Here is a 16,881-nt window from a genome sequence, read left to right as displayed (position 1 = left end):
TAAAAATGGAGGTTTATTTTTAACACCTCAACACACCCTTCAAACGCCATCTGACATGTACCTTGTTTCACTGCTCCTTAAGATTTTAAGTTATGTGTCAGCATCATCTGTTTCTAAATATCACCTGTTGTGTTGAGCTCATTATTGCTGGGAATTTATTTGTTTCCTTTTTATGATAAAACCAGCCCTGTATGTTTCTAGTTAAGTAAGGAAACACCTGATATTGCAATCGAGTACATTTGCAAGCTGTTTTATTTCACTTAATAGCAAACACTGATAATTACCAGATGTAAGAAGCGTGTGTTTGATACAGAAACAGACACACCAATTTAGCATGCATGCCTTTAAGACCAGAACAGGCTCGTGTTAGCACCATACTGTTTGCACAGTAAAAGTTAAGAACGTATTAATCACTTAAGTTGCTCTTAATTGACCAGTTTTCTATACTTAATGCCAATGCATCAAATAAGTGGCTTCACACTAAAGATGACAGCAATACAGTGACCTGGCCATTTGTGCTAAGTCAGACTGATGCCTAGTCTGCCTCATTTCTGCTCTCCTCCTACCTCTACCCAACACATGAAAATGTAAGATTGGTGATTAAGTGCCATAGCAGAAAGTTAGTGACAGATTTTGCTCCGTGTGTTGGAAGATGAAATGTAGGCTTCCTAACATTTTCACATTTTACATGGCTGTACACGTGACAGTAGACCTTTAAAGTCCTAAGGTATAGGACGTAAAAACTATGTGGTCTTTGCATACAAAAAGCTAGTGGCTAATCAATCCACGAGGGGAGTAGGATACCGTCACGAATATCTTCGTGTTAAAAGTATCTGAAGACACCTTATTACTCACTGTCTTACGTACTTCAAACACCTGTATGTCCAAAGGAATTCATTCCACTGTTGGGGGTGACCAGTGATAGTACCCAGGACAACGACAAGTAGCTGCAGCAGGGGAGGGTCAGGTTGGAGGTTCTTCACCAAGAGGACAGTCAGGCACTGAGCAGGCAGCCCGGGGCAGTGCTCATGGCACCCAGCTTGCCAGAGTCCAGGCAGTGACTGGATAACACTCTCAGACATACGGACTGATTTTTGGGTGGTCCTGTGTGGAGCCAGGAGTTGGACTCACTGATCCTTGTGGGTCCCTTCCAACTCAGGATATTCTATGACTACTGTTTGGTCATTTGTAGACAAGCATAGTACAAGACCCATCCCTTCTACACGCTCAGTTTTTATCTAACCTCTCTCACAATGGCCAGCTAGTGAAACTTGTCTCTGAAAAAATGGTTTTCAAGAATGTTAAATGCTATTCACAGAATAAATGCATCATACAAGAAAACATGCTCTAGAGATCCTAAAGTAGCGGTGTTACTTTTCAGGGTTTCCGTATCTAAAACCTTTTGTTTTGTCAATTTCTGTTCCAATATTCTCCAACATGAAAGCAACGCAGAGCTACTTACCTACTCTTGTTCCCTGTGGAAAATTGGCAATGACTTCAGGTGCTGCACGCTTAGCCAGCTAGCAGGTGCTCAAAGACTGGAAAAAGCAATGTTGCCATTGTAGATGTTCATCTCCAGTACCTCTGCCCTGAACTGTCAAACAACATTAAAGACCTCAGTGAGAGCAGGTGAATATACTGCCTCACCAAATGAGCTTGTTCCAAAACATTTACTCAATCTCTCTTCTGTACCGATCCAATGTGCTTGAGATCCCAAGACAACCCATTACTCATGAGTACGGAAGAAAAATTTTGGTGGGCCAGAAAAGCCAAGCAAACAGTTTGTAAGGCACAGGAACAATTAATTACTTATAATTATCAAGAGTCCTAAAGCAGCCCTACTGCCAGTGGAGGTAAAGCACCATCACCTCAAAATAATACATTTCCTTTACCAGTCTTGGACAAAATTATTCGCAGGCATAATGGTAACAGAGCTGACAAGATGGCATTGCATCACTCGGCAGGGAGCAGTATGAAGTTCATAGGAAAAAGCTTGGGAAAAATGAAGGTAAGGCTACCTTCTTTCAACTGTTACTCAGAACAGTTTGCTCCTTAAAGTCAGAGGCAGAACTGCTCACCATGCAGGGACTCGAGCACTAGAACTCCTTCTGTGGGATGGTTTGTTTCATCTCAACCTGGAAACACTGTGTGATGTAACAATAGGGAAGTGGAATCCTGGAGATCACAGAGATCATGCATGCCATTATGGAACACATCAAATAAGCACCATCAGCTGGTACTGTATTTCTGAACCATTTCTGAAAACATGAAGATTAGGTACTGCTTATTTGCAAGTCTGACAGAATTTCTTGTTCAGTCTTGTGCAAAAGTAATGCCTTGAGGTAGATGTCCGAAACAGGAAAAAGGATGGTCTGGGGAAGACAATCAAAAAAGCCTCAAAGTGCATCAGATTTCTACTACTGGCTTTGAGAACGGGCTTGAAATTTTACTGATTTATTTTAGTTCCTCATTACCGAACAAAAGGAAAATCTACATCCCAGGATACAGTGCCATTTCCAGCTGTTGGCTACGATTGCTGCTACCAAAGCCAGCACGTGTATCACCCAGCAGCAAGGCTGTCTGACGGCTCACCGTGCTGTGCTACTCGGGTGCAGGGAGCTGTGAATAACACCTTGATTTCCACAGAACAGCAATGTCATGCTTTGTGTCTAACAAGGAATGGCACTGAATACCTAAACAAGATTATTTTACACACATGACTCTCTGCCCATTCTTTTCCAATTCCTAGCAATACACAACTCTGACAGAAATGCACTTGCTGGAAATCTTCATCCCAGAGGTAGCTTTGCTTTTGCTTTTTAATCAAATTAAAAAAAAAAAAGGTTGCAAGTAAAAACACAAATATTGTCAGCAGTAAAGTCATTTTGATGTCAGTGTTTTTGCAGGTCTGAACTTTAAAGAATTGGGTCTTTTACAAGCTTAGCGCTCAAGGCAGACAATCTGCTGTTGTACTCAATACGAGAAAGCAACGCTCCATTTGTTCGGCCACTGTTGTTGTTTTGTTTTTATTTTTCGAATGTTGGCCAGATAACTGGAGGAAGAAAAAAGCCCCGCTACTAAGATGATAATTTACACTGTTAATAGAGGGAGTCAGATTTGCTTCTTGCATTCTTCTTTCCTGTCGGGAACTTCCTTGAGAGATGAATTCCAGATACACTCAAACGTGGCACCACGGGCAGAATTTCAGTGAACTCTTGATGCTTTTTCCTCACTTGTTCTTTGGGATCTCAGGGCCCAATTTGATCTCCGTGTCCATCTGTATTTCATGTTCACTTGCTCATCTTATTTCAAGTTCACTTATTCATCTCTCTCTTTTTAATCTACACACTGTGCCCTTTTTTCTTGATCGAATTCCCTTGCGATCTTTAAGGCAGTGCTGTTGAGGGAAACAGATTGCATGTTACAGATAATGCTAACAATTACTCCTCTAGGTGGTGCCACTGCCACAGTATCTTCAGCTTCAGAGTCCAACTCTTCAGGAAGAATCAGGAGAACGCTGCTTGCACCCACTGCACCACCTGTATGAGACGCGTAGTGTCTCTGCCGCCTGCAAAAGCCATACTGTTGTTTTTTCTCTACTACAGCCCAAGCCATTGCATATTTACCATCCCTGTCCCATGATACTTCAGTTTTTGGCACCGGGGTCCACATCATTGCAACTGTGTCTGGTTTCAGGTACCCGGGCAGAAGCTGGCCCTTAGTGTTTCTAAATTGTCCAGCTTGGTAACTGTACAACAAGGCATTTCCAAACTTCAGGAGGTCACCTACTGATGACAGGAAGCCTCCACCAGCCCACTTGTAAGAGTTGTCCACGTACGGTGCGTTTACCAGACGTCCCTTTTTGTTGTAAACGTAACACCTAGAATTCAAGAAAATCCAACTTGTCATCTCAGATACTCCGAACAGCTTCCTTAACAGGGCAATCCCAGCACGTGCTAAACTGTTCTCAGGACAACGTTGTCTATGTAAGGTTAGAAGCTTCATTTCAACAGAAGCACCAAACATTCTACTTATTATCAGGGCACACTAAGAGTAAAGGCAACAGAAAAGAGATGGGTCAGAAGCCTGTAGCTGGTGGTTTAATTTCTCCCCCTGACCCACGATGGTTACTGCATACAACTCAATATTCTGATACTAACAAAGCAAGCATGAAAGAGTCTTGCAAAACCTGTCACTGAAATACAAAATTAAAACTACCAACTGGAATTGCGGGATAAAGAGCACAGCAGCAGCATGGACAGAGTTATGCTTTTGAAATGGTACGCTCATGAATGGGCGCATTTCATACAGCATATGAAAAGCATTGTTGCATATCTATACACTCTGATGAATTTCAAGCACAGAAAATCCACAGATCGCTTAAAGAGCTGCAGAAATGAATCGCATCAAAAACAAGAAAAGACAAAGCAGCAAGCCTACCCTGTGCAGCACATATTTATCCTCTGTCTGGTCAGTGTGTATACTGGAAAACGTTTAAGGAACTTCTGAAAGAGCTAACACTGAACACTGAGGCTGAAGCAAAGAAAGATGAATGGTCAAGGACTACCATCAGTGCTGCAGGTGACCTGTGTATCTCAGTGCCCCTACAGTCATTTTTTCAGTCACAACAGAACTCCCTACAAAGATGCTGCATGCTTGACTTGCAGCAATAAAAAAAAGCCTTGAAAATGTAAAGTTTTAAGCATTTTTTTGTCTTAGTGAAATACAGCAAAAGCAAACCATTAAACAAACCACAACCTCTCAGTATTTTTCAGTCTGAGACATCAAGCTAGCTTTATGTGGAGGCAAAAGCCATCCCTGTGTTCCTTAAATAAGCCCTAAAAAGACCACGAAAACACCTGTGCTAATACTTTTATCCCCACCATATTTCAGTTTACAGACTTGTTTATACACACACATATCAAAAGGAACTTGACTACAGCAGCCTGATCATTTACAAGATCACTAGAATCCAGATCGACAAATAGCTGGAGAATCTCTGAATATTTGCAAGCAAAATATCTACACAAAGTACCTTAGAATACAGCAGTAAAGCTACCCCTACAAGATTACCAACTGCTACTGTTGTTAGCAACAACACTGTGTAACAACAACACGTTCAATACACACACACACAAGTACTATAAAACTTGGATCCAGTCCATTCATAACCATTTCCACTCTTCTACAGCACTTTAAAACCCACACCTTTAACAAAGTTGAACCGCATTGTTCTGAGGCTTGCTATAACCTGCTGTTGTGATTCAGGTGGGATTTTTCTCCTGCAAAGCAATTTAAATTGTGAATCAACAAATCAGCCTCACCCAGGTGGCTCAGTAAAATAAGGGCAGAGAGAAGAACTCAATCCTCATTGCTCTATTTTCCCCAATTTGCATTTACCTGCTTAACTGCAACCAACCTAAATGCAAACTCCTCAGTCACCCCCACCACTTCCACCACACACGCAATTATAATTGCCAATCTTGTTTCTAACTCTCTGATTTCACACTTATAGAACCAATAATGTAATGCTGACACATAATCATAAGATAACATGGCCCACTTCATTTAAAAGCCTGAACAAAAAAGAAAAGTGCACGCTCCTAATTCAGTTGGCTCAAAGACAGAAAGAGCAACAATCACCACCGAAGCAACAGAGTGGAATCTCCTTGCTTACCTTGCTCTGTTATATATCATTGCTTCATTGTCATCCAGCACAGTTGACAGCATATCCAAGTCACGGAACATTTTTAGCATGTAATCTGTAAATTTTTGCCCTGAAACTCTCTCCACAACAGCACTTAGGAGGGTAAAGCCATATGTTGAATACAAGAACTGGCTACCTTAAAGAAACAAAGAGCACAGGGGGTTGAAGTTAGCTGCATGATGCTCAAATGGGAAGCTTATGGAACAACATTTAAGTAATCACATGTGCAAATCAAAGTACACAGAGCAATGACCAATCAATGTAAGGACCTCACTCCAATTTTAACACCATGTAAGTCACAGACTCATGACAGTGGGTCCTAGGAACTGATGTGAGGCAGCAGACAGGCTGGAGGGTAGCTCTGAGAATGGCTGTAAGACAGTTTTAGGACTCTGCCTGTACAGCCAGGCTTTGTGCCAAGACGTGAAGACTCACAGTGAATGTTTGTTTCATGAGATTCACCAAACCAATTCTAACAACGATATCTGGATTTGGAGTGCTGAAATAAACCACGATATTTGTTAGGAGATGCTGACATACTGAGACCTGTTGGCGTGTCCGTACCACAGAATTTAAGAGACAAGGGTACTGTACTCACTCAAGGTTTTCCAAGGCCTGAGTCCCTTTTATTGCTATGCTGACAGTTCTATGTTTCTAGTTCTACAGCATCCTGGAAGATTTGTCAATAGTAGCATGCACATTACTTTAAACATTTCCTGGTTTACATCCTACCTGGTGCTAACACCCTTTATAAAACATACACTTACCAAGAGACAGTTTTCAATGAAATGACTGCAGCCAAAGCAGATCCCTGACTTGCAGTGTTACCCAGAACCTTCCAAGGTGGTTGGGTGTTAAGATCCTACTGATTGGTAGCCCTGCCAACAGCAAATGGGTTGAAACCTGATGATCTTTGAGGTCCTTTTCAACCCAGGCCATTCTATTAGTTTAGTGGTTTAATGGTTTGCTGTAGCTACGGTAATGGGAGGATGGTTGGACTAGATGATCTTGTAGGTCCTTTCCAACCTTGTGATTCTGTGATATGATTCTCCCCCTTCCGATCCTTCTCTTCTTACAAGAGCACTCTTTCCTGCTTATCAGCAGTGCACACCATCTGCCTATTAACCTAACTCATTTAGAATTTAGACTTGAATCTTTTCAGTCTCCTCCCAAGAACTAAATGCAATTCTTACAATAAACAAACATCAGCAATTCTACAGTTCCACGTACTGGAAGACCAACTTTTCAGCTGTGTCTGCTGCCTCGATAAAATTGGTGCATACCTAAAAGGCCCAGAGCATGAATACAGCAAGCTGGTACAACAGAACAAAACCAGAACATGCAGACACTACTATGGGATGATGCCGAGTATGTGCTGAACACGAATCAATTTGAAACAACAACAACAATCACCAGAAAGGTCTGTTTGGATCAAACGTAGCAGTAACTCACCTGGTTTGAAGAACAAAGGATCATTTTTAAAGATCTTCAGCGATTCAATCACACTCTCAAATTTTTCCTTTAAGTAATACTCTTCGTGCTCAAATTCCTTGTCTCTCCTGCCAGGTTTTGAATGTCGGCTTTTTACTTCACCTTCGTGTTCCTTCTTTGGCTTGACAGAATCAGTCTTTCCGATGCCTTCGCCATCCTTCTCTTTCTGTTCTTTATCTTGGCTGGATTTTGTTAGTTTAAGTGCTCTGTTTGCCTTTTCCTTTTCCTCCTTTACTTTTGCAATATCTTTTTCATAATGACGAATCCCACTCAAGTGTGAGACTAGCAATCTTGTGGTAATAGTGACCTAGGTAGAAAAGGACAATAGGATCTCCGTTTGTTATAGATAAAATGCACCTCCATTCACCAGAAAGTAAAACCCAGCATGAGAAAAGCATGGAGATGGAAGACCTTTTAAACACCACATATCAAAAGGAGCTAAACTGTATCAATAAATGCACATTACATAACTGAAGACCCACACTTCCAGTGCTGCTTTTCCAAGCATCAAACACCAGCACTTCTCCGAATGGTTTCTGGTGTGTTACAGGACGAGGCCATACAATGGCTGTACATACACAAAACCCAAATGAGTGCTACCGATAAGCAACCACGTACCTTTTCACCCTCGTAGACTTTCTCTGGAAATTCAGGGACATATTTCTGCACTGGAGCATCTAAATCCAGCTTCCCCTCTTCCCACAGTTTAGCAACAGCCATCATGGTAAGACACTTGCTAATGCTGGCGATTCTCATGATGGTCTCTGGCTTACACATCACACGATTCTCTACGTCAGCGTAACCCAGCCCTTTAAAGAAGGAAGAACACAGTGAGGGACATTTCACACACAGACATGCTGAACTTATTGCAAATACCTACACTTACTGGTTCCCCAGAACGTTCTCCTTCTAGCTGAACTGAGACATGAAGCAGTGTGTTGTGTTCCTGCTTCCCTTAAGTGAATAACACTTTAATTCAGTAGCCCAGGTTAATTAAAGCCCCGGGTATTAACCAACATCAACACCAAAAAACAGAAATGAAGAAGGGATGTTACTCAAACCCACAGAAATCACCTACATTGTAAAGCTTCACCAGGCAGTTCCGTTACACAGCATGACTTCAATTAAAGGAAAGCTGAAGAATCTTGGTACCACTGTTTTCCTATGTAAACAACATCAGTCCAGCATCACTAACGGGAATTAAGGCAGTATTACCAGGGCCTCCAACCAGCCTTCAGTTTGAGGTGGGTTTGAAGAAGCTCAGGGTGATGCTTCAGCATTCATGCTATGAAGTGCAATAGTTCTCAGTATGAGCACTTTTGTGACACCTCAAAGCACTGCCAGGCTGCCTAACGCTGACATCTAATAGTAAATGACTCTGAAATACAACTCACCAAAAAACAAAAAGCAAATGACAACAGTTGCCCAAGCCCATTTCTTTTTTAACTTCACGTAGCGCTGCACTCCGGAGTACAGCTGCTGTACTTCTGGAGAAACAGCTTCGTGCATGCATAACAATTCATTCATTCCAATACCGTCGGAATAAACTGCACAGAGCTGCTGCTATGGATACCCGCAAGGCAAAGGGCTGGCTTTGCCGCGGAACATCGCGTTGCTCCCCAGGCGCTGCCTGCAGCCGCCGGCCCGAGGCACAAACCAAAGGACCGCGCTCGATGCCCCGCACTGACCTTCGGACCAGACCTCCTTTCCATCCACAGAGACTCCGACCAGGATACCTGGGATGCCCGCTTCATCCTGAAAAGTAAACCAGAGGAAACAAAGGAGTCTGTGAGCTGCTTTTCCCGAGCTCCGACCGTGCGGAGCAGGACACGCAGCCAGGCAACTGAGAAACGTATCTGACAACACGGGAACCACGCGCTGAAAGTACGTCTGTGTAAGTCAATGCAACGAGCGCTCGGGACGCGCAAGGAAAAGCACGGAGCTCGGCACCTTGATCCGCTGCAGCAGGTCCCGGCTCCTCTCGATGGCCGCTCCGAAGCCCCGACGCGGTGCCGCCGCTGCCGCCGCCTCCTCCGTCCCGCCGTCCGCCTCGCCGCCCCCCGCCGCCTTCACGCCCAGCGCCAGTCCGAGCGCCAGCCCCCAGCCCCAGCGCCGCCCGCCGCCGCTCTCCCCGTGCCGGGCCGCCGCCAGCCCGACCGGAGCCACCCGCCGCACCGCCCGTGCCAGCCCGGCCATGGCCGCCCCGCCCGCCAGGCGGCTCCAAGCCGCTGCCGAGCGCTCGAACCGAGCCCCGAACGCGTCGAGCGGGAGCCGCGGCCCCGGGCCGGGACAGGCTGAACGCACGAGAACAGTTCTGCGCTCCATCCTACTGAGCGGCGTGCAGCCAAGCAGGAGCTTGCAGGCTGAACTGGAGGGCGGGGGCTGTCCGAACTTTGGGAAGCAGCAGGGAAAGAAGTTTGAAGTTCTTCTTTGTTCTGTTCGTTCGGATTTATTCTGAGCCAATTACACGCTCCATTGCTCTCCATTGCTCTCTGAGTTCGTAAGCTTCGTAAATAACTAATTTACCCTTAACTTCTAGTTCTGGAAATGTTGGATCTAATGGAAAATAACGGGGAAAAGCTGGAACTGCCAAAAATAATGTCTGTGTCAGATAAAATGAAGAAAAATAGGAAAGCAGCTATTAAAAAACCCATTATTATATACAGATAAGTGGATACAAGGGAAACTGATGCTGAAGAAAGATAGAGAGCAAAGGGCTGATGGCTCCGCCGCATTCACACAGTAGGTGGCAGTAAGAAACTTCATCAGTTTAACCGTCAGCAAAACAGACCCGCAGTGCAGCTGGGCCTCTGCTGTCACAGCGTTACTGAACCCAGCTGAGACTCCTCGGCCAGGTCTGTTAATTGCTCACTGCAGCAGTTCCCAGTATCTTACTGTTATCAGGTAAGGTAACCCCAGCTTTCAGTACACATATTGCTACATCAGCAGTGCAGCCAAAAAAAAACAGGCTGCTTTTCCAAACTGTATATAACTGTGTTACTTACAGTTCTGTGTTTAAGTCCTCCTCGATCCCTTTGTTGGTTCTTTTGTTTTTCCCCTCTAACTAAGCTTGTAAGTGGGTGAATGAATTCTCCAACAGCTTCGCCCACAAACACCCATCGGGAGCCAACGTGGAAGCATGCAAGATGGCTGCAGCAGGAGTAAAAAAGTCACATTAAAAGCACTGGGTTTTCAGACACCGAGATCAACATGTTTATCCTCAGCTCCGCTTGAGCTGTGATTCAGATGTTGGTCAATCTTAACTTCTTGAGGAATTCAGTTCAGCGCTGCTCGGCAGCACCGCTCCTGCTGCGCCGTACCCAACAGCCCCCCCAGCACAAAGCAGAGGTGGTGGATCCCAAGCCCAGCAAGGAGCCAGCAGGAGCGGCCTGGTGCTGCTTCCACACGGCATCTCATACCTGGACGCCTGCAGCACAACAGGCCAGTCAGCATTTGTCTGTCTTACACACACCATATGAAGAACGTAGCTCTCCCTAACTTACTCCATTTTCCCATGCGCTGAGGATGGTCACTTGGGAAACACTGAATGTCCATAGAACAGAAAGTGAAAGTTTTCTAGTGCCACGTCGTGCTTCCTTTGTTTTATGAGAATTCCATCGGTCTGACAGAGTTCCTAGAAACAACAGGACGGGAACCTGGGAAACACTGTGCATCATGGAAAGGAATGCTGGACAGACCGCGCTGGGGCCAACAGACCCTCCGGAGGGCACACACCTCACTGCTGCTGCTTTGTGGGAACATCAGTTCTCAAACGCTGGCTTCTCAGAGGTGATTTCCTCATACGTGTAATTCAGGGCCTGCCTTGGGCCTCTGGGGACTCGAAGGAAAAATAACTGTCACCAGCTGAAAGTCAGTAACGAAGGAACGTTTGGGAAAAACATCAGCGTTAAAAAAGAACAACGTAAAATAAACACCACAGCAAAACCAGCAGCAGCAACTGAAAGAAAAAACAAAACCACAAGAAGCTACACAGAATTACTTCCTGTTTTTCCTTAAGTTCTTCTCCAGAGAGGACTAAACAATTGCATCCCTGAGAACGGCTCCACATTCACCATTACAGCTCAGTTGCTGTGCATAACGTGTAACCCTCTCCAGCTTCTCTCCCTGCTCTGTGGGCAGACGTACCACAGCACACGGGAAAAGCCATCTTGCATGACCACTGAGCACCTGGCAGCATCACTGCCTTCCACTCTTACTCCTGGCCTATCTTTTCAAACCGAAGCAGACTGCTGCACAACAGAGTAACAGTGCAGAGGGGATACTGTAAGGCATCATTCTGATGCTTGCGTGTCCAAAGCTGCAATTATAACATACATGCCCTTCAGACAACTTTTTGGAGTGCTCTGAGAGGAGCTCCTCACAAACGAGTGTTAAGTACCTTTCTCCACTCTTCTCCCCAGCATACGAATCTCAATAAGATGAACAAGTCCCAGACATGTGAGCAGCAAGAAAGGTGGCAGTGAGAACTATGACTGCCCTATGCTGGCTGATGTACTGGAGAGAGATGGACCTTTCTGCCATGCTCGTGTGCCACAGCTGAACAGCACCTCTGCAGCGTGTGCCTACCTGCAAGTGAGAAAAGCAACAGGCATATCTGCACCGACAGAAAGAGCAACAGGAGGAAAAAACATCTTCCCAGATCTATGTGAGCGGTTACACACATCCTGGTGTGAAGAGCAGGATCCTTACTTGCATTTACTGTCTTTAGCTGTTCTTCTGGATGGGAGACCAGATCAGATCTTTCTCAGCATCCAGTATTCTGGCAATTTTTCCCTTTAACATTATTTGAAGCTCCAGCATGTTGTTGTTGCTTTTACTGATATCTACTGTCATGAGTAAAGGAAGAACATGCTGGTTGCTAGCCCTTGCTCCACAACTCTGCTGTTCTGACCATCTATTTTAGTGTGGTTTCACTTACCTGCACTGCAATTACAGCTTTATTCTGCTCTGCAGATATCTCCGGGGCCACTAAAAATACTCTTTGTGAGAACTGTGCACAGATAACTCAAATTGCACAGGCTGGTCAAAAACAGGAAAAAGCCTCTTATCAAATTAGTAACATCTCAGATATTTGGGTGGAGGCACTTGGCACCGGGCTTGCATATTCCTACGGGAGCATGTCCGTGCATACCATACAGACTCCGCTCCTTTGTTTCATATCCTTGTTCCCAAGTTGAGGCATGTTTCAAAAGAGCCTTTCCGTAGAGGTGTAAGTGCACAATTACTGTGTGCTACACAGACAGGCAGAGAGGATTTTACTCTGCCCCTTTCTATACATGTAAGATCACATGAACCCAATTGACACAGCCTGCAAAAACTGAAGTAGGTACTTTGTACCTCTGCATGCAGACCTATGAAAAATAGCTAGGAATTAAAAACTTTGCTGCTGGGGGAACACAACTACCTGAGGTGATGGACTTCTGAGATGATGCATTTCTGAGCTTCTCACTCCTGCCACTTGGAACAACCAGTCATCTGCTGGAGCTGGAAACGTGATTTCTTTGACCTTGAACTAAACCAGAACATACCATCAGCACAGAACAGTCTCCTTGGTTACCATGTATAGGCACCTTCTGATGTGTAGCAGTGGATGTCATGTATGCATACACACCCAGCCTGCAGTTAGTGTGATTAACAATACTGAAAAGAAATAGCTAGTAAATGAAAATCAGTTTTACTACCTGCACACTCATATTTATGTCTGCCACTCAGTTTGAACTCCTTTTTATCTCACTGCCTCAAGTAACAGCGATCTTGTAGTGGGAAGGTTATTAAGGTACTGATGAAGGCTTCAGAAGAGAATCAAGCTCAAGGTGTGCAAAGGCTGAAGGGGAAGCTGTGCTCCACTTCAGTGATGACATTTCTTCCAAGCGGTGCAATGAAAGCTAACAAGCTCCTGCATGACTTGGCACCTGTCAGATTGAAACAACTGGTGTGAGTGAAATGCATCTCATATATGGGCAGGTGGTGTTCTTGTAAATTCTCAAACAGGAAAATAAAACAGAAACTAAGGAAAACTCCCACCTTCAGAAATACATTAATAACCAAAGCAAAGTATCACAATTCTTACTGTTCACACTAAAGTAGGGAGTGTAACTTCTACGCTACTTCTTTAAAGGCAAGAAAGATGAAGGGAAAAGAGGATCTGGGAAAACAGATGTTACAGCTTTCTGCTTTTACTGCACTTTAAATAGGGATTCTGAAATCTCCAGCCTTTAATTCAGCATGCAGGTGTTCTGCTGAGATCAACACAAACTGCTGCATGCTCTTCACCTCTGAGCATCAGTCTCTTCCTTTAGAAACTGAAATACAGCATTACAATTGTGGCTGAGGACAGCTGTTTCTTTTTAAACCACATACCAAACATAACAGCAGCTAAAGACCCAGCAGCTTGGACTTGGGAGAGAACTTATTATATTGTAATGACTCTATAGTAAAGTTCAATGCTAAAACGTCTGGCTGAGTCCAGCTGGCAGGTCCTGGCTGCATGTACACTAGATACAGCCTTAGCTCTACATGCACTTACCCAGTTCAGTAAAACAAACTGCTAAGAAACAACTTAGCTAAAATTGCAGAAATCCCTATATAAACTATCTGCGCTTAATATAAGCTTGGATTTTATAGCCTGTTTCTTAATTCAATCCATCAAAATTGTAAGTAACAATTGACAAGAATAATGAACTCACAATAAACCCTTCCAAGCAGTCCTTTTGCTTGCTAATGCCTGCAGCTGATACACTGACATGGAAGCAGAGGGGGAATTTGTCAACTTAATTACTCCAAATAGTGTCTGCTCCTCCTCCTCCTGAGACACAGGCCGATGTGTTTTGTATTGTCAGCATACAACAATAACAGTTCCAGCACACAGCACCTCCCATGGATGAACAACCAGTTTGGTTCCCTTAGGCTTCCTCTTGTGCCTACAAACCCACCCAGCTGCTAATCTCCAGGAAATGCCCTGCACTCAGACATGTCTGTGTGTGCAGCTAATAAACGTACGCTCACGTTTGCTACAGGCTTGTTGAACGCCGAAAAGCAACAATTAATGGCAGTGGTGCTTTATTTGTGGTTGAGTTTGTTTCTTTTCTTCTTCTTTTTAAGGTATTGTGATTTCCTTGCTAAAGTAACTGATAATAAAGTCCTAGCCTTGAAAAACTTAAAACTTCAGTATTTTAGCTTCTTAGTTAGCTTACTATGTATTTTTCCCCCCTCTTCTTGCTGGCAATATTAAGACACTGCAGTAGTCAAATAGTCCAGTGTAACAGATACTCTCAACACAGTGCAGTGAAGTTTGCCAACTCAACTGACTTTGAGCAGTGTGCACAATACGTTTTACTGTCAGATTTCTCTCCTGGGAGCTACAGCTCTGACAGGCAGTGCTCCACAGGGACAGGCCTCTGTTTCAACCACATTTCTTAAAGAAAAGGGCTTGAGTGTCACTCTTATCTCTGCCTCTCATCATATCAAACAACTTTGAAGCTCACTGAATAGTTTTGGCCATAGAGAACTCCAGGAGGAAGACTGTATTTCTGCAAGGACCAAGTTTTGTGAATGCAGGGAGTCAGTAAGATAGAAGGAGCATGCCCATGAGCATCCTGGTACAAGGAAAGGCAGACCCTGCAGTACACACCTTACACATCCCTAGACAGCAGAGAAATCCCATAAGGGCAGCAGGAAATAACACAAATGCCTCAACATCTGGAAGAACCTTCACTGTCACGTTTAAAGTCAACCACAAGACAGCAAACTGCAAAGAGGCAGGTTCTGCCAGTTCCGTGCCCTCAGTACTGCTCATTTCACTGGAAGAAGGCAGCTCACAAACCTACCAAGATCACAGTATGGCTGCACTGTACGCTACATTTCAGTCTGCTAAATGTGTTTCTTTGTGGAAGAAAAAAGAAACACTCCAAATCAAGACCCTTACTTTGGGGAACACTGAATGAGGCATAGTTTTGCCATTTAATGCATTTTATAGTTCACATTTCTGACAAAGAAGCTGTGAGAGCAAGAAATCCCCATTCGTTAGAGTTAAATCAAAGGCCAACCTGTTTACTTTACAGGCCTGCATTTCCCAGCTTTGCGTGAGTTGTGTGTGATGGGCACTGCAGGCAAAGGATCTGCAATGTCTAGAGGCTTGGAATATATGCCAGAAACAGATTTCCATGCTCCAGCACATACATAAATATATACACATACACACACAGTTTTATGTCTGCTGGCAATCAGTCAGCCAAAAACGCCGCTTGGAGTTTCACTCTTCACTGCTCCCCTCAGCTTCCCTTGGAGCCAGAAAGCTTTTATTTGCCTATTACCAAGCTTTATGGCATCAGCTGCAGCAATACGCTGTGGGGAAATCTGTTCTAGAAAGAGACTCATTTTTTTCAGATCAATTCTTATCTCCTTATATGCACACGCTTGCCCTGCTAACAGGAGGTGATCACTGCACCCACAGCTTTCTCTTTACTGTAACACAGAGCAAGAGACGAATTCACACGTTCCAAACCACAGAGCAGTTTGTGTTCTCCAAGGAAACAAAAAATTTAAAGCAGTGAACAAACGGTCTGACCTCACTCAGGAACATCATGTGGGACCTGAGCACAGATCCTGGATCATAAACACTATTCAGTGGAGCAGGCAGCACATTTAATCATACAAGACTCATAGCCAGGAGCCAGGAACTCCTCTGATCAGCTCCCAGCACAGCCTCAGGCCCAGCCCTGCAAACTACTACCTACTTTGCATAGCATTTGCTGCTGCAACAGCCCTACTGACTCCAGCAATGCCACTCAAAGCTGGGAGCTTGAGTGCTCAGAGCCCAATTATCCATCATTTTATCCTTGTGCTAAGAAACAAGAATGAGATTAGTATAACTTACCACTGCAAATCTGTTATTTGGAGATTTAGACTGTCAGGCTCCAACAGAAGCTTAAGGCACTACCAGAGCCTTTTAACACTTATTTTGCCCCCCAGAGGCACTTACTTACATGGGAATGTGAAGCCACACATCTCCTTTCCACTCAGATTGATTTTGCAGCAGCCAATGAATCACACAAAGGCTTGCAACGCTGCAAACTTCTGCCTTTCATTCCAAAATAAAAAAACATAACAAAACAAACAACCCTTCCTCCATCCCACCATAACCCACCACCCTGTGACTCCCCTTTAAACTGACACCACCGTGTACTACTTTACCCTTTCACTGCTACACAAGCTGCTGAGCCACTTGATTTCAGTTGCTTGCTAAGGAGATCCTCTGATGATCTGGAGGGCTATCTATAACTGTCTCCTACCAAGCTCCTTTCTGCTAGAAGGATGTACAGCATCAGCTTTCAGTGACGTACTAAAGAAAAAGAAGGGGTGAAAATTATTATGAAAGATATGCAGTGCTTTTACTGATAATGTCTGTCTTCCCCTGAGTGATGGTCGCTGCCTGCATCCATCTGGAAACACAACAAGTGATGGGGGGGGGGATAGATTCTCACAGTATGGCTCCCCTAAGCAGCTGCAGATCGATGTAAGTCCAAAGCACTGCATTTCATTGCTTTTCTTATATGCTAGCTTAATAGCAAAGGGGAGACTGAAAACCAATGTGGTAACAATGCACCCAGTGAGACAGTGCCAATACACAGGTTTTACACAGCAATACAGACATTAGGATGATG

General features: G+C 44.3%; 1 protein-coding gene across 1 annotated transcript; it reads right to left on the bottom strand.

The window, feature by feature from the left end:
- Window positions 1-3,034: 3,034 nt before the first annotated feature.
- On the bottom strand, window positions 3,035-9,400 carry LACTB (lactamase beta). The gene is made up of 6 exons (XM_072345172.1): window positions 9,149-9,400; window positions 8,887-8,953; window positions 7,817-8,007; window positions 7,160-7,505; window positions 5,678-5,843; window positions 3,035-3,880 (listed from the first exon to the last, which is right to left on the bottom strand). Exons 1-6 carry the CDS (start codon window positions 9,392-9,394, stop codon window positions 3,337-3,339), a joined length of 1,560 nt encoding a protein of 519 aa, XP_072201273.1. The 5' UTR covers window positions 9,395-9,400; the 3' UTR covers window positions 3,035-3,336.
- Between the last annotated feature and the right edge of the window lie 7,481 nt (window positions 9,401-16,881).

Source organism: Excalfactoria chinensis, chromosome 10 (assembly GCF_039878825.1).
Source record: "Excalfactoria chinensis isolate bCotChi1 chromosome 10, bCotChi1.hap2, whole genome shotgun sequence".
In the NCBI taxonomy this organism is placed as follows: domain Eukaryota; kingdom Metazoa; phylum Chordata; class Aves; order Galliformes; family Phasianidae; genus Excalfactoria; species Excalfactoria chinensis.
Note: the sequence above shows the minus strand (reverse complement) of the source record. Positions and strands in the feature narration are given on the sequence as shown.